This window comes from Anoplophora glabripennis, unplaced genomic scaffold (assembly GCF_000390285.2).
Source record: "Anoplophora glabripennis isolate ALB-LARVAE unplaced genomic scaffold, Agla_2.0 scaffold133, whole genome shotgun sequence".
Classification (NCBI taxonomy): Eukaryota; Metazoa; Arthropoda; class Insecta; order Coleoptera; family Cerambycidae; genus Anoplophora; species Anoplophora glabripennis.
The window spans coordinates 751,492-775,981 of NW_019416244.1; the positions used below are offsets into that span (position 1 = coordinate 751,492).

Genomic DNA, 24,490 nt, shown 5'->3' on the forward strand with positions numbered 1-24,490 from the left:
AAAAAATGAGAAATATAACAATCTTTCTGTAAAAAAGACCAAAACAATATATTTGTGATAATAGTATATCACTGCACCACGGTTGAGAATTTTCCTATTCCAAGGTTTATGATTATTTATTTATGATACAATATCATTAAGAAGATTAAAATATATTTGAATTATCACTGGTAAGGTTAATAATACCATCGTAAGGGGAATATACTATTTACTTATTCTGAGATATTTCGACAATGAAAATAGATTTTATACTTGCTTATCTGTTTGTTGAAGTGAATCTGAAATTATAACTATGACAATATGCTCCAGTCGAATTAGATCATAAAATTTGAATACTTGAAAAAATTATTAGTATACATTGATGATATCAAAAAAGTAACTCGAAAGAAGTGACGTTAAGTTGGCAAATTGCAAATAAGTGTCAAAATGTGTCTTTTCACTTTTTTACTTCCCACCGAATTTGAAATTTTTAAGGCAAAAATCTCGCGTGCGACGAGAGCGACGTTCACGAGCATGCGCGGGCCCGGCGCTCCTTCTCTTGCGTGCAGGCGTTCATTAACTTTTACTGTTGCGTTTATGGACATGAACTGTCAATGTAAAACTTTCTGAAAATAAAAGTTGTACACTTTCTTTAAAGGGCCGGTACTTTCAGTCTAGATTAAATACACCGTTAACTAATCGATCTATAAATTAATCCCAGTAAACTAACTCAAGTTTAAAGGATATTGGGTACTTTACGGTTTTTTCAAACACTAGGTTAGGTAAACTGGGTTTGAATTAGGATAGTAGGAAAGACGTACTACGTACTGAATATGAAACTTAAACAAAGTTTGGGGCTATCTTAATTCTCATTAATAATAAATTATACACAAATCACGTGTTACTTTTGCGATAAGTAAATTATAATAGAGTAATGTTAAGGGTTACATCATGTTATTATTAGCCGTTTTAAAACCGAATCTGGTATAAGATTCATATTTAACTTTTGGTAAATAAATTTTTCAAATTGACGTCTTATTTCATAGACAATATGTATAACAGTGATTGGATAACCACAAAGTAATACTTATAAAACAAAAACAGAAACACATATTTATTATACATCTAATGGTTTAATTAACAAGAAAAATAGCAAATATAAATAACTTAAGGTAGTGGAAGCAAGATTGTCCTGACAGTGTTTTTGATAAACCGAAATCTATTAAAAAATTGTTCTTCTGTACACTTTTCAAAATGGTTTATGCGTGTTTTTACTTCATATGTACGCAAATTATTCACGTAGTTTATCATTTCTTCATCGTTATCATCGAATAGCTCCTCCAATTCATTCAAATCCATTATTTTTAAAAACGTCAGTTATGTCAAAAGTATCAAAACCACGTTAATCAGGCGGTAATCGCGGATAGATGCTCCGATTAAATTTAAATACGGACACACCCACTTTAACTCCTGGTTAATGGTTGACAGTATTTGAAAGTAACCAAAACGAAGGGTTAAAGTTTAACCGAGGTTTATATTTATCTAATCTAGACTGAAAGTACCGGCCCTATTGACATAGTGACAGCCGATTTGAACTCATATTTTCAAGTCAGCTTCACAAAGGCCAGTTATAGACAATTTGCTTATAAGAGTCGTCCACTTTCAAAGGGCCGGCACTATACTACTTTGTTAGTTGTAAAGGGCAACTTAATTTCAACTTTTTAAAATATTTCTTTTTCGATACGTTTCTTTAGATTAACGTTTAGTAATTAAACAACAACAACAAGAAAATGATCGAAATTAATTATCAAATATCTTGAGCAACAATTTCACGATCGCCTTCGGCATACATGTTGGTCTTTGGATTGACCGTTTGTTCCATAAATTTCATCAACATCCATCGCTTTTTGCAACAATAATGCGTAATTTCCGAAAACTGATTTCTGCGTTCAACCTTTATTCTACAGCTTTAGATACCTGCAACATAAAATGACTAATTTTCCGATAAGCCGACTAGTTTTTCGTGGGCAGTAAAAAAAGTGAATATATACGTAATTTTGCCAATTATTTGGAATTTGCCAGCCTAACGTCACTTCTTTCGAGTTACTTTTTTTTACGTTCAAACTCTAATTCGATTGGAGTAATATTTGTAATGGGGAAATCTTGCCAAATATCCATACAAATTCTAATTACATTTGAAACACTACTTTTGGAGTATTTACTTGATTTTGATAATGATATTTTAAAATATATTTAAAAAAAATGTTCTTTGTACAGTATGTTCAACTTAACAGTTCTATAATCCTTTTAGTGTTTGTCTGATGTAATTTCTTTTTAAAGATGCAGATTCCATTTGTTGAAGATATTCAGTTACCACCCTCAAATACAGAGGCGCCTGAAGTTAAAGGTCTTACAGCCCTTTTATGCATATACAGTATGTCTGTTTTTTTGTATTAACACTCTCTTAAACGTAAGTAGTCTGGCGGAATCGAGTGGGACTATTTTTTTAGAGTTCTGAAAGGTCATCACTTGGCAATTATTAGTTTCCCATTACCACGAACACATGGACTGCTACGATTTTTTATATGGGTGAATTTTTCAGAAAAATATGAATACCTAAAGAACATTTATTGCCTATTTTTCTGTACAGGGTGTTAAAAAAAGAGTGTAAAATATTTAAGGAGGTAATAGTATGAACCAAAATAAGCCGAACAGTCTCAATAAACATGGGTCAAAGCAAAGTAACGGTTGCGGAGATATGGAATGTTTTATGTTTTTTAGCCCCTTTTTTTATTTTGCAAAAACGTTGTGTATTTTCTTATAATAGTTGGTTGATATTTAGTGAAATAAACAGTACGTATTTGACAGTTGTTCTCAGTGCACAAGTTTTCTTTCGCTATGGCTGGTTACTCTAACGCAGAATTAACAGACATGCATTTCATGTATGGTCGTGCTAATGGGAACGCCACCGAAGCGCCAGATTCCTTCACAACGCATGTTTCGAAGAATTCACCAAAGATTGCGTGATACCGGTTCCTTGAGCAAACAGTGCCATTTATCCGTAAGACCAAGGTCGGTATCCACTCCTAGAGCAGAAGAAGAAATTCTAGCACTGGTAGAGCAGAATCCAGGTACGAGTGTGCGGAGAATATCAGCCGAGGTAGGAATTAGTGGTCCTCTTGTTTGGAGAATCCTTCACGAGCAACTGCTTTATCCATACCATGTGCAACGAGTACAGACCTTAAATCCAATAAATGATCATCAAGCACGTTTGTTTTTTTGCCGCTGGTTTCTACGTCATGATGCTGAAAACCCTCGTTTTCTTGCAAACATTCGTTTTACTGATGAGGCCGGGTTCACAAGAAATGGAGTGTTTAATTTTTACAATACCTACGCATATTTGGGCCGACGAAAATCCTCATGCTCTAATAGAATCTGGACATCAGGCACGTTTTTCATTAAACATTTGGATGGGTATTGTAGGTGACAGGTTTCTAGGTCCTGTTGTTTTACCAAACCGATTAACAGGCGCTGCTTACCTCAACTTTCTGCAGAACACACTGTATGAGTTTTTGGAAGACATTCCTTTGAATCAGAGGCAACAAATGTGGTTCCAGCATGATGGTGCTCCAGCTCATTTTTCCATGGCCGTTAGAGAGCATTTACACCAAACTTTTCCACGTAGATGGGTAGGAAGGGCCGGACCTGTTTTATGGCCTCCAAGATCGCCTGATCTGAACCCTCTAGATTTCTTTGTTTGGGGATATTTGAAGACATTAGTGTATGGTACTGCTGTAAATAGCCTGGAAGAGCTGTAGCTACGGATTAATCAAAAGTGTCAAGAAATCCAAACCAAGGAGGGTGTTTTCGAAAGAGTTCGAATATCGTTGTGAATGTCGTGCCTGCTTGGAAATGGACGGAGGGCACTTTGAACATCTTCTGTAACTTTGTTTTTTGTTTGTTAAAAGCTTCCTTTGTCGGTTTATTCCTAATAATATAAAATGTTTGAAAAACGAATAGTGGTCCATATCTCCGCAACTGTTACTTTGCGGACCCATGTTTATTAAGACTTTTCTGCTTATTTTGGTTCATACTATTACCTCCTGAAATATATTACACTCTTTTTTTAACACCCTGTATAGGTACCGATAAACTTTTAAAAAATGCAAAATAAAATTTTCGTGTGTCGTGTGTGCTTCTAGAATGCCATAAAACCAAAAGTGGAGTAACAAGAAAAGTATTGTTGAAAGTCTCTAATTTTTGGTTGAAGGGTTTTGTGTAGTAAAAGAGTTAAACATAAGAACTGCAAATAATGATTAATAGCAACAACAATTTTCAGTTAATGACACAACTATTTCTCCTTTAATGATCGATAGATATTTTTTTCAAATTTGGGAAACGTAGAATAGTCTTATGGCGACGTTCTTGATTTCATAGCATCCTAGATGCGCCCCTCACTGTTCTAAGTGTTCTATGAACATTTTGAAAGTAGCTTTGCGTCAAAAAACAATTCTATACTTTGACAAAGTCAAAAAATTCGTTCGGCACCACCGCCGCACCTGCGGTCACTTCAAATTCCTGTACAAAATCCAACCCTCTGCAACCATGAACTAAACACACCATCGACAAAACCCCTTGGGGACGCAACGACCAGCTTCTTGAGAAACGTGCGCATAAGTACAAAGATAATTTTCCGAAATCCTATTATCAACACCAATTCATATCAATAATATTAACGTTACGTCAGAGTTCGCGGTTATAAAGCAGATTTCTCCAGCGCCATGCATATTTGTAGTGCAACTAGCGGCAGCTCTCCATCGCCCGGCATGGCTCCCAAGGATAACTTGTCCGCCGTTCTGTACGGCATCAACGACATGAGATTGGTGAGTAATGTAGACTTTAGGTACCTAATTTTTCAGTCCCTTTAACGCGACAGTCCGTTTTAAACCTCAGTTTCATTTACCGTAAGCATGCGAATGGCAAGAACTCTTCGTTTTTTTTTTGTTGTGCTTGTAAATATAAAATAGGGTACCAGGTTTTTGTATGAATACAGCATGTACTCATAGTTGAGTATACAAACTGGGATTACCTAATATCTTAATAGAAAAATTAAGTAATGCTATTTCATTAAAGGAAGTTTTGTAACATGCAATATTCCAAATTTCACGTTTCCAATGAAATGTTTCAAAAAATTGGTTTCAGTAACATTCTTTTGATGTTCCATTTATGCACTCGATATTTTTGTTTTACGTTTCAGTATATTTTCAGAAATACTTGAGTAACAATAATTTTTATACCATACTGTTCTCATAAATATAATGCCCTCAATTTTAGATAAATTCCATTTCAGAAACGTTTTTGAAACAGTATAGTGCGAGTAATTTTTTAAATATTTCTAATACTCTTTTGTGATATTTTTATTTGTATTGTGAATGACTTAATTCGGACTCCAGACAACTTTTTCTGATTTCTCAAAAAAATTAACTCAAAAACATTATTGTATATTAAAAAAAATAACTGCTCTTCTAGTTTGGGGATGCGGCAACTTTTACCAAGAATTTTTTTCTTTTTGAGGAGCCACTGAAAAAATTTCTAATATAGATTACGAATTCTGCCATTCATCGTATAAATAAAAATGTCACAAAACAATATCAGAAGCATTTTAAAAAAGCTACACATCATTTTATATTGTTGAAATACGCTTCTGAAATGGAAATTTTCTAATGTTGAGACCAGTGGCGGCGCGTGAACATTGATTGAATGTGTTCTGCTTAGGGTTGTTACATTTGTTGAATTGAATTCCGGGATATTAAGTGCCCGGAGTCCCTAAATGGCGCCGCAGGCGAAAAATTTTAAAATTTTCAAGGTCACGCGTTTTCCTGGCACTTCTGAATTTCAAGGAACAATGAATTTATAAAAAAAATACAGATTTTCACAAGAATGATTTTTGAAATTGATACCTTTTTGAAATATCCATTTACGAATTACCTACTGATGGTATAATAATTTGGAATAAACTAAATATATTTTATTAAATTATTGAATATTGTTTATAAAAAAAAATCGTTTGTGAAATTTACCAACGATTCAACGAATTTTAATTTTCCTCGGCGTGTTATGATTTTTTCTTTATCTTTTTTTATATATATGTACATTATATTATATTTCGGGAGTTATACGTGCAAATCCGAAATCCGGGACCATACAGCTAATTCCCGGTACAATCACAGAAAATCCCGGTCATACCAATGTGGCTAGATGTTCTTTTAAAATGTCGTCAAGATCTACACTAAAATTTATGAGTCCACGAAACACATCAGGGTTGTCCGAATTTTCTGTCTCGTCGTGTCCGAGAAGTGCTAATTCGAAAGCTCCGCAAAATTTTATGCAATCTATGATTTTAAATAATACATGACGATTTTTCATTACCTGTTCATATGTTTCCGTATATTATCCCAATATGCAGAATCTAACTGACTTCTTATGTTTATTTTACCTAAAGACGTAATGACTTAAATCTTTCACACTGTATATTGTCCATGCTTTATCCCCACCGAAAAGTAAGCACGGAAAACAAAACAGTGAATATTTTAAATCACACCCGCACACCCACTCTGCTTTTGTGTATACATTATTGTTTTTTTTATAACTTTTACTTCTTTTATTTTTAGTTTATCCTCATAAGGCAGAGAACCAAAGTTTTTTTTTAAACGAAACGCTATTCATTTTAATAACTATAATATCCGTAGATGCCTAAACGAAAATATTCACACGTGCCGCTCGCAGAAATAAACCACCACATACCACGTACGACGTACGAAATATTACTGCATTTACTACAGAGTGCAGACTGCAGCGCTGTGACTATTGCAGCCGCAAAATCCCCTATCTCCGTGTACTGGGTCACGTGCCTGATCAGCCAATAAAAACAAAGGACGCATATAATTGTTCGCTGTCCACACATTGTGTATATGAGGTTGCATATATTAAGGAGCGTAGCTCGCGTCGCAATAAATAATAATATAAGCTCCTAGATTTATTTTAGCGCGAGTACATTTGGATTCTTTAAATATTTTGTTGACATTTAATATGATTAAATACATAAAATTTTATGTGTTCTGCAGCTCCGCAGCTCTTATGGTAAAACCGCCACTGGTTGAGACCGTCATGAATATGGTAATAATGACGAACTGATAATTGAAAAAAGTTAGTTATGATTTTGAATCTTGAAATGGCAGGTACATGAAAAACAAATAACTTTACTGAAAAATAATATAAAGTCAATATTACATCTAACTTTTTAATAATAATAAATTTTACAGTAGAAATAAAGATACAAAAGGATATCTTGAAAAAATAAATATCTGTAGGTATAACTAAACTCTTTTATTTAAGCATGCCTATACACATTCACAAATATAAACATTTGTACGAAATATAAAATAAATGACATCTATTTCACTTGGTTTATCCATATTTCAAATAGTTAATGAATGAATATGTAGTTGTTCTTCAAATTATATCGAAACATATAGTTTCATGTTCCATTTTCTTAGTTCTTGTCCTCTTGTCTATAATATAGGTAGTGAGTATAACTATGTTTAGGTAGATGTGACGCAAATTGGGAATCTCTTTACACATATCGTTTTAAACATTTTGCATCGGTATTTATTATTTTATGATGCAGCCTTTCAAAAACCACTAAAAAATTTATGCACATTTTTTGTTTCTTTAAATTTTTCCAGTAGTGTAGGTATGTAAAAGAGTTTATTATATTACTGCCCTAATTACAGTACAATATTTGAATTGTTTTAGCTATAATATTCCAAATAGTTTTTATAATGCCTTCTTTATCTATTTCTCCATTTATTTTCCTCATATCGTAAGCTCGATCGGTTAAAATTACTGCAATGTGGCAGAACTGTATGAATTGAAACTATGTCGATGCTTTCTTCGTTCAACATATTATTTGAAGAGAATTTTTGCTGAAGCACATTATAAGCACATTTCACAATCAGTTAAAAACGTTTTCTTTATATTCGGTTTGATGTTAAAAATTAATTTGAAGAGTAACACATTTAAAGCATTACAAAGACATTTTATCTTATGGATGGGGGGAAATAATATAATCTAATAAGTTATTTTGTACCGGTGTACTCGTGTACCATCATTTGTTTTACCGGTATTTGCCTTCACTAGCTTTATCTGCCTTGCACACATCAGTACGATAGTTTACTTGGTCAGTGACTGGCACGAACTTTGCTTTGTACCTACTGGCAGAGAGCGACCTACTAACCCGTAGAACTAGAGAACTTTTTAAAAGACAGTGTTTATAAAATATCTCGTCGTTTTTTCAACTGCTGGTAAAACAAATTACAAACGTTTTTGTTGATATCAAATGATGTGAAGAATTGTTCACACTTACTTTTTGGTTTTTGATTTACATTTGTTACGAATAAGTTGCTAAATAATGAATTATTATGACAAAATTGGTTTAATCTTCGCTAAGAATGGACACACTAATTTATTGAAACAGTAAACAGCAAACAGCATAACTCCATACTAGGTAACTATGTTCTAACATTTTGAAAGTAGCTTTGCGTCAAAAAACAAATCTATACTTTGACACAGTGAAAATTTCGTTCGGCACCACTACCGCACCTGCGCATGCGGTCAGGCCAAATTTTCGTACAAAATTGAACCCTCTGGAGTCATTAACTGAACCACACACACCGACAGAACCCGTTGGCGGCGGAGTGATAATTTTTTTAAATTATCAGCACCATATCGTTACGTCAGTGGTAATAGTTCGCGGTTATAAAGCCGATTTTTCCAGCACCATGCAGACTCGTAAGTGTGGTGCAACTAGCGACAACTGTCCACCGCGCGGCATCGGTATGGCTAAGGATAACTTGTCTGCGGTTCTATATGGGATCGACGACATGAGACTTGTGAGTAATATAGACTTTAGGTACCCCATTTTTCATTTTCTTGTATACGACAGTCCACATTTGACCTCTGTTTCATTCCCGTAAGCATACTAAAGATAAGAATTCTTCGTTTTTTGTTGCGCTTGTAAATAGGTACCTACTAGGTTTTTGTACAGCACGTAGTTGACTAGACAAAGCGAGATTCCCTAATATCCTAATAGAAATTTCATTAGAATTAGAATTGTAATATATGCACTGTTCCAAATTTCACGGGTGATTTTTTAACTATAAATAGGAAAAAAGCTACGTAGATCCGCACACACTTGGATTTTGAGATAAAAAGTGATTAAAATTATTATTTATTTAGTTATATTTGTTTTATACATTTTCTGGTATAAGACTTGAAACCATATTATAATTTTACCTAAAAAACACCTAAAAAATGTGATTAATAACAACAAATGTAGAACAGTTAAAGATAGAAAAAAAATCAGATCAAAAAGTTTTTCTTCACAAAAGTGTCAGTCAAAAAATGGATGGATTAGAGTTCCAAAAAGTGGCATAATAGACCGGGAGATATTAGACTGAAGTTCGTCGACGTCTTTCTCGTTTATGCCTCTGAGAGTACTGAAAGGTAACCGAGAGACAAGTACAATAAACAATTTAAAAGATGGGCTGCGGGATACCTTTGTGAAAATTCAATTTTCCTTTTCAAAAAAATTATGTGTACAGCGACGTATTTCTCACTTATGCCATGTTCATAAGTTGAAGAAAAGTATCGATTTTATCGCAAATTAAAGTGTCGCAAGGGACCTAAAAATGGAAAAATGTAAAAAACATCTTTTTTTCTGTAACGGGAAAAAAGTTTGACATTTTATCTCTGTTGACAGGTAACAAAATGTCACTTTTTATGAAATTGCTGTTTTCCCCGGGAAAAAAGTGAGTATTTTTTTCCCGGATATATACAATATACATAAGTAAAGGTAGATATTTAATTTTAGAATATTTTATTATATAGAAGTTACATTTCCTTTACACCAAAAGTACAATTATTAAATGTACATTGTATAAATGACATGTTTCTTAAACTATTCGGTATAACAGTCGAACGTTTTTGTGTATTTTTTTCTGTCATGGACACAACAGCCGTTGATGTACCTGGTCGGAAATCGGATGTTATTTCAGCACTGCCACACGTTCTAAACACTTTATTAGCTATTTCTGTCCTGTGTGCTACCGATTCATCAATATATCCTTCAGCGACCGTTGATGACTTCCAACCGCCATGTTTCTTTAGTGTCATCAAGTCTCCCTCAGATTCAACTAAAAATGTAGCAGACGATCTCCGAAATGAATGACCTGTGACTCAGCATTGTCAAGTTGAAGAAAATTAACTACTGTTTCAGGTACCTTATAAAACTGATTTTTACCTACAACCTGATTGATACATTTCCCATTGCGATATGCATAAAACAGACGACGATCTTTTGCTGCTGCTGGACGAAGGGCTATGTACATTCGGTAAAATTTAGCATATTCTTCAGTAACTACAAATCTCCTGTTACATCATTCTTTGTTTGTTTAAGTTTCACAATTAATAGCGTTGCCGAATCTTCAATATCATCTAATCTTACCTGGCTGATTTCACAAATTCGACAAGCTCCTGCAATCCCAAATACAACAACAACCTTGGCCATTAAATAGACTTCATCAGGAGCATTATTTAAAAAATCATTAATTTGTAAAATCGTCAAAATCGCAGATTTCTTGGGCGTATAATCTTTCCCATTTTGTTTCAGAAATGTAATTAGTTTGAAATATTTTGAAATGTCTATATTATTATTGGATTTTAACATACTTTTAATCATTGAATAATTTGACCACACTGTTGATGGCTTTTGTTGTTGTGCCAGTTCCACAAAAAAAGCCAATAACACCGTCTCCGAAAAATAACTGTATATCTTTTTCATCTTCCATTCCATACATCTTGAATACGCGGTTTCGTAAATTTTCCGCGATTTAGCTGGCAATAATTTTTACGCTACTTTCGCTGCTTCTACTAACTCCGGTGGAGTCAGAGAAAACTCGGAATCAGACATTTTTTAACTTTATATTATTCAAAATAACTACTAAACAACCACTAAGTTTGCAATTTTTAAATCAAATCACAGAATTAAATTGACAGATAGGTTGATTACTTTAAAGGTTTCCTTAGCAACGCAGATGTAATTGTCGCTATAAGTATAACAGCCTACCAATTTAAAACTTTAGTGACTAGTATATTGTAATAATGTTTTTTCAATATTAAATCGTTGATTTTCCCGTCACAGAAAAAAATAGTGTATTATACACGGGAAAACAGTAGATTTTACCTCTCGGTTTTTTGTCTCCCTCCGCTTCGCGTCGGGAGACAACACAACCTCGAGCTAAAATCTAGTACTTTTTTCCCTTGTATAATAAATATCTATATTTGTCTACCAATTTCTCATTAATGCCAATTAGAAATATTACATTATTATATTCGAAAAGCTCATAAAAAACATTGGCATAAGTCCTACTAAGGACTTATGAACATGGCATAAGCGAGAAATACGTCGTTGTACACATTACTTTTTTGCAAAAGAAAATTAAATTTTCACATAGGTGTCCCGGCGGGCACATCGGTTTTTTCCATAATCTTACTTGTCTCTAATGTATCTTTCAGTACCCTAAAAGGTATAAACGAGAAAGACGTCGTTGAACTTCTACGAGTATCTCCCGGTCTATAAAGTATGATTTTTTAAATTATTTCAAACAAAATTTGTAACACCTATCTCTTCCCAAAAAATATTAAATGTGCCAATCTAGAATGGATTATCCTAAAAAACGTATACACGTGTACAATTTGTAGGTATGAAATCATTAATAATATAATATCGCGATAATCTCAATTTTCAATTTCAAGTTTTTTTAGTTAGAACAAACGCTGTGCAAAATTGTTTCGCTGTTCCGATGACGTACTTAGAACATTGTTAGGGGTCACCTCATACCAGAATAAATTAAAATTGTATTATTTAAACTATTTATTTTCTTGTTGCGGTGAATTTCACTACAAACAGATTTAAAAAAGGATAAAACATCTGCATCATAATTCAATTTTAACAAGTTTTGCGTATTTATTCATAATGATACACTAATAAACTTAGCACGTGCCCATAACAAAAAGGTTATCAGCAATAATTATCTATATTGCTTGCTCATAATCACTAAATTTGCCATTTTTTTTTCAACAATTAATAAATTATGTAAGTATGATTATATCTTATCTTTCAGTTTTCTAAATTCTTTTCTTTTTTATCGTATTGTTTATTTATAATTAAAATGGATTAAACAATTATTGACAAAAAATGTTATTTAATCTGTACTTATATTCGCTAATGTTGTCTCCATTAATTTTAGAGTGGCATTTTCAATCATCGTTAGTCAAAAATTTGTTGACACTTTTTTCAGTGATCTGTATTAGATATTAAAAATATCAACAATGTATGAAAACACACTTTGCAGCATTCCTTTTAGAATTGATAAAAATATCTAATTCTTGGTCGACTAGTAGTAGCAATTATTAAATTATACATTAAAACTGCCTTTTATTATTACCTACATACAAGTTTTATTGCTTCTATGTACCTATTTATTAAATTGATTTATGATTCTTTCCCATTACGTTTCTAAACCTCTCAAGATATCTTTGTATGATTTTATTTATCTTAACTAAATTAAATATTTTGTACGACTTAGACCCCCTTATCTGTGTTTAGAGGTCAATACCTTGTTCTTGAGTATAGCTTCGCTGTATTGTTAAATTAAATTATAATTCCATTAGAATGTATGTGTGATATAACCTGCAAAGTATAATATCTCATACCTCAAATGTCATTGCTACTCATTGTCCACTGGCACAAACTTTGTTCTCTACCTACTGGCAGACAGCGACCTACTAATACATAGGCATTGAGTAGCAATGATATCAACATTTAAGATATGACAGATACTTTGTAGGTTTCATCTCACGAACACTCAAAACATGTGGGTAGATACACATCCTGATACAACTAAATAGTTCGTTAGTTGTCTCATACGGATAATAACTAATAAGTTCGAAAACGGTTTGTCTCTAGTAATTTTGTTGACAAATGGTCTAGCAGTTTACTAGATATTGGAGGTGTAATTCAATGCTGGACGGGTCATGTAAGCCTCAGAGTATTTTCGGAGCAACTGTTAGCAAGAATAACATTATTAAGTGATTGTCCAAAAAAACTCCTGTTTTTTTCAAAACCTCTATATAGCGAAAAAAAACAAAATACTAAGATATCCTTAGCGTCCTAAATGAACTAGTTATCGTAAAAAAATTAAACAAAGTGAATTTCTTTAAAGGTTAGTAACTTTTTAAGGAAGCAAAATTGTACTAAGGCAACTTGATCTTAATCGGCTTATTTTCACTTAAGAAAACTACCTTTTCTTAGTAGACACCATGATAATACAGTTTTTGATCGTCATTCTAACAGCGTCTTATTTTTGGATACATATCTACGTTATCATCAATTTTTTTGACCCTCCATATCAATTACTTATTTGAACTGTATTACATAAGCCAATTGACACTGCAACAACGCAAGTGATCTTTCAAATTGTGACTGATTTTTGCGCATTTACAAATAGATTTGTACGCATATCTTCAATTAATCCATCACTTAATCACCATATGAAGCAGTTAACAGATATACTGTGATACTTTTGTTTAATTAATTATTAAAGTTGTTCAATTGTCATGTCACGACCTGGATATAACTTTTCATTTTATAATTCTGGGATACCCTGTATACAAAGTAATTTCGTGGTAAATGAAAGTATCATATTTATTTGCAAATCGTTGTAACTACGTAGTCTCTGGCTGTTTTTAAAGACAATTTTAATGGACTAATTGTAAGTAACCTTGATTGAAACGAACATTTATAGCAAAAGTCGTACAGTTTATTATTTAATCCATCTATTTTTATTTTCTAAGGTAATTGTGGAATATTGAACAATGAAATAGTTTAGTAGGTATACAGTGATCCATTAACGGTACAGAGCAGCGTACATAGGAAACTAGACGTGCTACGATTATGGGGTAAAAAATCTATTAACAAATACGACCAAAAGAAATTGATTTAAAATATTTTCAAGTTTATAACTTCACCGCTAGGGGGCGCAACTTCTATAGTGTTACAGAAAATTGTTGGTTTTTCGAAATTTCGCTTATATAACCTAAGTTGAAAATACATTTTTTAGATACGCTCTTAAACCCTTCACAAGTTTTGTTTGAACTTTTCTTTTGTTATTACCATAGCGACGTTAGTATGAAGGACGCTATCTTGAAATTTTTAAATTGTCATAACTTCTAAATGCCTTAATCGATTTCAATAAACGATGGCTCATTTTCAAGAACTATTAATAAAATTTATTTTTGTGGTATAGGAATGAAAATATTATTTTCCTGCGCAACGGTAGACGATGCTAATGAGAAAAGTTTTGTAATTGTCTCCGTTTACTAAAAAAATTAATCGCAACGATATAGGTTTTTTCCATAGCTTGATAGACCATTCATTATGGAAAACAAATACACAAACCGGAGATCGATATCTTTTTTCATTTTCAAGTAATAGTGAAGTTGTGCTAGAACATCCACCTTTATTTAGTTCTCTAAATAATATTGATATAATCCAAGCCAAAATTAAATTGTAAAACTATACCAATCTTGTTTTTACAAAGAATTATTGCTTTATTTTGAAATTTTTTTGATAACTGCAATATATCATATTTTTATTAATTCCAAATATCTAGTAGTTATAAAGATTATTGTTTCCATGACGAAGGAGGCCTTGGACTTATTTGGGGATTTACATGGACACAAGCCAACATATTAATAATATTATCTTCCGTTCTTGCACGGCGATATCTTCTTACAGAATGTAGTGGCGTGTGGATAAACGCTGAAATACTTCCCTGGAGCGTATTCTACGAGGGTATCGTGATATTTTCTTACAAAATCTGGCGCCTGGATAAACGCTGAAATATTTCTCTGGAGCGTATTCTACGAGGGTATCGTAAAGTGTATTCTCTTAAAGCTATAACGCATTTTTCAAACATTGAAAATAAACTGCCAACATATCATACGCTTCCACATTCGTAAAAGGCATTTTCCTTGTTCACAAGTACTTTTACAACACAAATAACACTAATTTTGCACGTAGCAAGAGCTGTCACATTTCGTTTGGCATACTTTTTGTCTATTTTCATAGGGCATAGCCTGCCTCGTTATGGAAACAATAATCTTTATAACTACTCAGATATTTGGAATTAATAAAAAATGAAACATTACAGTTATCAAAAAAAATTGAAAATAAAGCAATAATTCCTTTTAAGGACAAGATTGCTATAGTTTTACAATTTAATTTTGGCTTGGATTATGTCAATGTTATTTAGAGAACTAAATAAAGGAGGATGTTCTAGCACAACCTCACAATTTTAACAATAACTTGAAAACGAAAAAAGATATCGACCTCCGGTTTATGTATTTGTTTTCCATAATGAATGATCTATGAAGCCATGATAAAAAGCCTATATCGTTGCATTTAATTTTTTTAGTAAACGGAGACAATTACAAAATTTTTCTCATTAACGCCGTCTACCGTTGCGCAGGAAAATAATATTTTATTACTATATCATAAAAATTAATTTTGTTAGTAGTTCTTTAAAATGAGCCATCGTTTATTGAAATCGATCAAGGCATTTATAAGTTATGACAATTTAAAAATTTCAAGATAGCGTCCTTCATACTGACGTCGCTATGGTAATAACAAAATAAAAGTACAAACAAAACGTGTGAAGAGTTTGACAGTGTATGTAAAAAATGTATTTTCAACTTAGGTTATATAAGCGAAATTTCGAATAACCGACAATTTTCTGTAACACTATAGCAGTTGCACCCCCTAGCGGTGAAGTTACAAACTTGAAAATATTTTAATTCGATTTCTTTTGGTCGTATTTGTTAATAGATTCTTTACCCCATAATCGTAACACGTCTAGTTTCCTATATACAGCCGCTCGATACCGTTAATGGATCACCCTGTATAATGGTATTTATCATACACGAGGAATTACCCATATCTCGCCATCAGTAACGTACACCATGATAAAAAAAACTGCAAAATATCTTTTTTATTTTGTTTTGTAACGTTTTTGTTTGTAGAACTAGTTTTATAGACATAAAACAACCTATTGATTGCAATGGCGATTTTCCTCGGTGTATCACTGTTTTTTGAGATGCTATAGTAAACTTTTTTACACACCTTACTGGTTTTTATATCATTAAATAAAAAAATAAATAAAGGTCAAATTAATTACGTCATTTTAAAATGAAAATAATATTTACATGTACGTACAATATTTTTTGGCCGTCATTTTTTACCCCATAATCGTAGTTTCCTATATACAGCCGCTTCTTACTCTTAATGGATCACCCTGTATATTGCCTCAAATCTCAAATTGGTAGAGCTCAAGCATAAATCAACAAAAGCCAAGTATAATGTTTTATATTTACAAGATTAAAAAGAAGAAAATCTGAATTATTCAACAATCAAATGAAAAAATATTAATTCTTAAAGTGTTTTTAACCAAATTCAAAATAAAAGCAAAATATAAAATCAAATCATGAATAAAAAATATTATTTTGCATATTCAGTAAAAGGAAGTTCTTCAATTCCATGTGGTTCCTTTCCAGAGCAATATGATTAGCAGCCTCTATAAAAGCAAAAAATATTCTGACGATTTCTTTATTACAGTAAATTCTGAGGCTGTTTTTTTATATCCTAAATGTTATCAAGTTCAAAATTTCCGATTTATTTCGGTTTTCTTTCTATTTTTTCCGACACACCAATTTTCCGGAAATTTTGTATCTCTGGTTGGAATGTTTCATTGTAAGAAATGGTTTAGCAAAATATAGAATTTTATTATAATTTGATGTTAAAATAATTGTCTTTACGTACGGTACTGCTCCCCATTATATTGAATACGCGTATTGCTGATAATGTCAAATATAGACGCCTAATTAGAACTATCAAGACTTCCACAATAATAATATATTAGAAACATTTCAAAACATTTACACGAATTTTTTAAAAACTCTATGAAGTGCGATATTCAAAACGAATGGGAAGTTAGCAACATCTGCAACTGTCTCATCTATAAAAATTCTAATCCGTTAGAATTATGAAAGTTAAGCGAACATATGAGTTCCATGTCGTATTAAACTTTTCCAACTTTGGCACGATAACCTTAACACATGTTAAAGCGTTTCAAAGATACAGAAAAAAATCATGATAATAGTGTGGAAGTTAAGAGAAATTATTATTGTAAATATTGGATAACATGTGTTGTAGATATAATGTTATCTCGTCGTTAGTTCATGCTTGCTTACGGATACATTACATTTTTATTTCGTTGTTTTTACTATTAAAATGTAGTGGTGCCGCTTAAATACTATCATACAGGGCATCTATGAAATACAGTTTCAAACCAAAAGTAAAAAATATGTTTTGGAAAAAACACATGGACGGACAGATACGTTTAGAAATATGTTACATGCAGTTCTTTTGCAATTTTTTTTTATATAGCGAGTGTTTAATTAGACTTTAAACTGCTTTCTTTGAAGAGACAACTTTTACCTGTGAAAATTTGTTTGTTTAATGCCTTTTAACATTTATTAAAGATCTAATATATTCAAACCAGTGTACCTGATTTGTAAGCAATCCAAGGTCAGTCTTAGGTGGTCACGTTGGTGATTTCACATAATTTCTATGAGACATGTACTGATTTGATGAGGCATGTTATACCTGTTGTCAATTTATTATTATTACCATAACGTTTTGTATTACATAAGCAGAATTGTTTTTCAAATCGATAGGCTGTTAATCTCGTCAGCAATATCGTTCGCTTGATATGAATTATGGGGAAAAAATATTCTGCGGGCATTCTACTGGCAAAGACCGACCTATTAATCTAGGTAGATACTACGAGATATTAGTGTTGCATTAAACGAAATAAACTTTTTAACTAATAATATTAGTTATTATTATTCGCTCTTTGGAAGTAGGTATAAAGTAATACTAGCAGGTATTGAGTAGATATGTCATACCTTGTAGGTTATATGTCACCCACACTCAAAATACGTCGACCGCCTCCTCTATGGTATACTATTGAGAACTGTTGACGAATGATCTTAAACATTTTCTAGATATTGCGGAGGCGTAATTCAATTCTGAATGGTGTCTGTAGTCAGCAGTCAGCAGAGTAGTTTCCTACAATATCATTAGTTCAAAAATTTATTTCGCCTAGCGCGCCGCTAATCATGTTACCATAGTATCTACAGATTAGTACGTTGCTTTCTGTCAGTAGTTATAAAGCAATGTGCGTTTTGTGACAGAAGGCGTCGAGTAATCATAATAATTAATATACAGGGATGGCCAGAAGTACGGAATAAAATTCATATCTTTTGAATGAGTTAATTTTTTTTAAAACACCGAAACACGTTAATTGATTTTGATTTTTTCTCATCTTTCGGTTATATAATAATTAATTTTTCTTCAACCCCCTAACCCCCAGCTACCCCTACTTTTTTTTTCAAATGGAAACATAAGGCATGAGGGGGCTCGTTGAAAAGCTTGTAGAAAACCGAATCCAGCCATACCAAATAAACAAGTTTTATTTTTCAATAGCAAGGTTTTTAGGGTTGTATAAAACACTTACTTAACAAGTGAAATAAAATTTAATTATCTTCAGTCTTCAGTGTTATTCTCCATGAATTTGCACAGAATAAAATAAAGAATTTGAAACTGTACCTATCACTGCTAACGCAAAAAAGATATATTTTTTATGGCGCGTTTTTTTGGTACCACTTATTTGCCAGACTATCTGGTTAATTTTTCGCTTTAGTTGTAAATTGGAGTTTGAAAAGTTACTATTGTGTCAAAATCAAGTTATTTACTGAATTGCAATGGTATTGTCGGAAAGACAACGCATCGAAATCTTGATATTGCTTGGATGTGGAGACAAAATAATAAGTCAGGCTGAAGTGCGCGATTTATTTAATGCGAAATATCCCGAAAACCAAATCTCGCAAGGGACAGTTAGTAAAATATTTCACAAATTTGAGGAACACGGTACAGTACAGACTTTGCCCAAAACTGGACGGGCACGTGCTTTGAATGAAGAAAAGAAATTAGACATTGCATTAGAACTTGTTGAAAATCCTCATACTTCAACTGTTTCATTGGCCCGCAATCACGATGCTTCTCGAACTGCAATTCGAATGTTTCTGAAACAAGAGAAATACCACCCCTATAAGGTATGTCTTGTCCAAGAGCTTTTGGAAGACGATTATGATAGGCGATTACAATTTTGTGAGGAAATGATGAGACGGTGTGACGACAATAATGGTTTTCAACGAGACGTACTTTTTTCGGATGAAGCTACGTTTTATTTAAATGGAGTGGTTAACAGGCACAACTATCGCTTTTGGTCCCAGGAAAATCCACACTGGACATGCGAATCGCATACGCAGCATCCACAAAAAGTTAATGTATGGGCAGGTATCATCAACAACAGAATCTTGGGCCCATTCTTTTTTGAAGAAAATCTTACTGCCGCACGCTACCTGGATTTCCTAACATTTGACCTGATACCTGCTCTAGCTGTGATTTTCCCTCATGAAATTGATCCAGATATACCGAATGAAAGAATTTGGTTCCAACAAGATGGCGCTCCCCCACATTTTGGTATTGATGTTCGAAGATACTTAGATGAAATGTTTCCAAATCGCTGGATTGGTAGACGGGGTACAGTTGAATGGCCGCCAAGATCCCCCGACTTAACACCCCTGGATTATTTTCTTTGGGGATATTTGAAAGAAAGAGTCTACCAGGACAGACCGGATAATATTGAGAATTTAAAGAACAAGATTAGGGCGAAGATGCATAATTTACCAGCTGAAGTCATTCAGAATGCTGTGGACAGCTTTTACTATCGTTTTGGAGAATGCCAAATAGTGAATGGAGGACATTTTCAGCATTTGCGAAATTGAGTTTATTTTTGTAAATTATCTAGTTGTTTCAATTTCTAAATGAAAAAAAACTTGCTATTGAAAAAATAAAACTTGTTTATTTGGTATGGCTGGATTCAGTTTTCTATAAGCTTTTCAACGAGCCCCCTCATGGCTTAAAAATTAATTATTATATAACCGAAAGATGGAGAAAAAATCAAAATCAGTTAACGTGTTTAGGCGTTTTAAAAAAAATTTACTCATTCAAAAGATATGAATTTTATTCCGTACTTCTAGCCATCCCTGTATGTAGGTTATATCTGATCTATAATAATTGTTGATTTGTTTACTTATTTTTATTTTATCTTTTACTGCTTTTGAAAAACTGAATATATTGATTTTAGTATATTTTGTCACTTTATCGTTAACTAATATAAAAAATAATTTATTTTTTTCCGTGTTTATCTCGTACTGTCATTTTATAATTTACTTATATCAGAGGTGCGCGAGGGGGTTAAGTAATTGTTCCATCTGAGATATTATATTTATTATTTAAATCCGTGTTGTATTTTGGTACTTAATCTTTATAAGTACTTATTTGGGCAATTTAAGAGGCTAATTAATTAATTAATTCTTAAGTACTGATATCGTGACAAATATTATTTCTCATCTTGTAAATAGCAAACAAAATACGTTAGGTAAATAATGATTATCAAGCAATAATAATAGTGCTTAATACACAGTTTCATAATTAATGTATTTGTGTTATGATAGGGGATAGAAAATAAGTACATGTTATGAAAACAACGGATGACTATTGTTAAAGGATTCTAGTCCAAAATGTGTCAAAATGATTTTCTATGATTTTTATTTGAAGCATAATGACTTTTTTTTGCATAATTAAACTCTCAAAACAAAATCTAAAGTAACTTTTTTTTTCGTTTATAGGAGCAGAGGCCAGTTCCTGTACCAAAAGACAATCGTAAGTACCTACCGTAAAATACAGTTTCAGTAAATAATAATATAGTATATTAAGTATTAAGGTCAAAAAATTTAATATTTTAAGAACATATAAAACAAACAAGTCGTACAAGACAAAATTTTCTCTTTGATTCCTTTGTGACATCATCTGCTGTCATTAGATATAAAATATTTTAAGCTTCTTGTAAGTTATGATTCAAGAAAGTGACGATTCAGACTTAGAAAACGCTTGGCAAGTAGGATGCCCAGCCTGAATTCCCAAGAAGTCCAAAGAGAGATATGAGAAAATCTTCAAGCTATTTACAGATTGATGCAACAAGCAAAATTTTGAAAATATCACAGAGCAGGTAATGCTAGCCTATTTTGTTTCAAGAAATAAAACCGTAAAGTCTCCAGGAAGTTTATGGGCTGAATATTCTATGCTCAAAGCCACAATATTTTTGCATGAAGCTGTTGATAATTTCAAAGTATGCTACGTTAACTGCTTTTCTTAAGAGGAAAAATATTGGACAAGGAAGTGAAAAATTCAAGAATCTTAACCAGAGAATACTTGTGCAAGTTTTTAAATAATTTGTCTGATGAATTCTATTTAAATATAAAAGTAGGAATGATATTTGGAATAGGTAGCAGGAGCATGCAGAAGGGAAGAACTATATAATATGGAAATAAATGACATTGAAGATAAAAGTGCATTTATAATATGTAGTAAATATTTCCGACATCGGCCGTTACGTGAAAGCGATAAAGTAAGTCATAGAAATCCGTGTGATAGAGAAGGATGGCTATAATGAAGACGTCTCATAGTCACCGCCCGTTTCGCCCTTCTACAAATAAGATCCACTTCCACTTGTAATTCAGCGACCGGTGGTCATCTTTGTTTTCGTCGTTTGCCTTTTCTGTAATAGATGTCACTACTTATACAATTCCGACTTCGTATTCCGATATGTTAATACAATCCGTTAACAGAGGGCAGCACAATTTGTCTAAGGTGAGGCGCAGCCCTAGAAAGAGTGATGCCAGATCTACAGATTTTTTTGGAATTGGGGAAATAGGGAATTTTGCTTTATTTCTTGGGATTTTTAAGTCATTTTAAAAAGTATACTTAAATAACAACTAAATGAACTTTAAATGCAGCTGAGCACTATACTCCATTTGAATAACTTCTCAGTAGGGAAACAAGGTCACTATATTTACAAACAGAGGTATCTACTAGCTACTGTAAAAAGTTTTCTTTGTTACGCGTTGTGCAGCCCTCTGTTAACGGATGGTATTAACATATCGGAATACCGAAGTCGAAATTGTATAAGTAGTGACATCTATTAAAGAAAAGCCAAACGACGAAAACAAAAATGACCACCAGTCGCTGAATTACAAGTGGAAGTGGATCTTATTTGTGGAAGGGCGAAACGGGTGGTGACTATGACACGCCTTCATTATAGCCATCTTTCTCTATCTCACGGATTTCTATGACTTACTTTATCGCTCTCACGTAACGGCTGATGAACCATTTAGACTTTCCGACCCTGTATATCACGTTTACAATAACAAATCAAGGAAACGAGAGATTTAATTATTTGGAATTTTATGAGAAATATCTACCTCTACGACCAAAACAGACAGTCAGCTCATTTATTCTAGGCAATACGAGTTGGGAAGGTCACAAATCAAGTAGCAGTGGTCTGAAATGCCATAGGAAGTTGTCCCAATAAAATTTCACAGTGCTTGAAATCACCGGATCCCTCAACTTATACACATTCCGAAGGAGATTTGCCATTATTCTGGCAAACCAAGGAATATATTTTAGGCCTTACAAGGCACGGTGGGTGGCGTTCGTCCTCTGAGGCTGAGGGATATATCAAAAACCGTGGAAAATAAAAATCAATTTTCAAACAATAATAACATCTTCAGAAGAGAACGTTGTTTGAATTCCGATTTCTATTGCTCCAATAAACTTCAGTAATCGTTCAAATTGTAATTTTAATTTTGTCGCTAATTTGTAAACGACACATACAAATATCTCGACAAATTCAGTAAAGATGTCAAATTACCTAAGTATAATTTTGGTTTAATTCGAGATTCCAGGTAAAATTGTGAGAATAAAAAAGTATTTTTTATCTGTGTCAAGTAACTGTAGTAATTAACATTTTTATTTGTAGCATTCTTCAGTCTCGTTGCAATAATTAGGAATAAACTAAAATAATTAGACATAATTTGTTTTAAGTATCATTTCTGCAAGGCCATTATTGTTTTAAACATTCCACGCAATTAATTGTGTATCTAATAATACCCAATTAAACCATAAAACCATATGAGATTTATTTTATTTAAAGAAAGTAAACAATCATCAACGTGGCTGTCGAAAATGAAATGACTGTTGTGANGGAAGCTTATGGGCTGAATATTCTATGCTCAAAGCCACAATATTTTTCACAAATAAGATCCACTTCTTATTTGTGGAAGGGCGAAATGGGCGTTGACTATTAGACGCCTTCATTATAGCCATCCTTGTCTATCACATGGATTTCTATGGGTTACTTTATCGCTCTCACGTAACTTCCGATAGACCATCGGTACTTTCCTACACTGTATATCACGTTTACAATAACAAATCAAGTAAACGAGAGAGTTAATTATTTCGAATTTTATGAGAAATATCTACACTACGACCAAAACAGGCAGTCAGCTCACTTATTCTTGGCAATGCGAGATGGGAAGGTCATGAACCAAGTAGCAGTGGGTTGAAATGCCATAGGAAGTTGTCCCAATAAAATTGCACAGTGCTTAAAATTACCGGATCCCTCAACTTATACCAGACACACATTCCGAAGGAGATCTGCCATTATTCTGGCAAACCAAGGAATATATTTTAGGCCTTAGAAGGCACGGTGTGTGGCGTTCGTCCTCTGAGGCGAAGGGATATATGCAAGACCGTGGAAAATAAAAATCAATTTTCAAATAAGATTTTACATGGAAAATCTCGAGGAAATTCTACGGTGACAGAAAGTGACATCTCAGGCCAGAGTGTTTTTACAAAATGTGCAGCAACTATAGCATCTTCAGAAGAATACGTTGTTTTAAATTCTATTGCTCCAATAAACTTTAATAATATAATCGTTCAAATTCTAATTTTAATTTTGTCGCTAATTTGTAAATGTCACAAATATCTCGACAAATTCAGGTGTCAAATTATCTAAGAATAATTGTGGTTTAATTCGAGATTCCAAGTATTTCTTGTCTGTGACAAGTTATTATAGTGGTTAACATTTTTATTTGTAGCATTTTTCAGTCTCGTTGCGATAATTAGGAATAAACTAAAATAAAATAATTATTAGACGTTGTTTGTTTTAAATATCATTTATGCAAGACCATTACTGTTTTAAACATCCCACGCAATTAATTGTGTATCTAATAATACCCAATTAAACCATAAAACCATATGAGATTTATTTTATTTAAAGAAAGTAAACAATCATCAACGTGGCTG

General features: G+C 32.7%; 1 protein-coding gene across 2 annotated transcripts in view; it reads left to right on the top strand.

The window, feature by feature from the left end:
* The first annotated feature begins 4,759 nt into the window (after positions 1-4,759).
* LOC108904447 (sorbitol dehydrogenase) overlaps positions 4,760-24,490 on the top strand; it is a 28,637-nt gene continuing 8,906 nt past the window's right edge. The window contains exons 1-2 of one of the 2 annotated variants that reach the window (XM_018707012.1): positions 4,760-4,862; positions 20,974-21,007. In XM_018707012.1, the coding sequence (XP_018562528.1) occupies positions 4,761-4,862; positions 20,974-21,007 (136 nt within the window). In that variant the 5' untranslated portion in view covers position 4,760. Of the gene's footprint in view, positions 4,863-8,861; positions 8,931-20,973; positions 21,008-24,490 lie in introns of those variants that run through there. The other variant, XM_018707011.1, reaches the window with a different exon arrangement.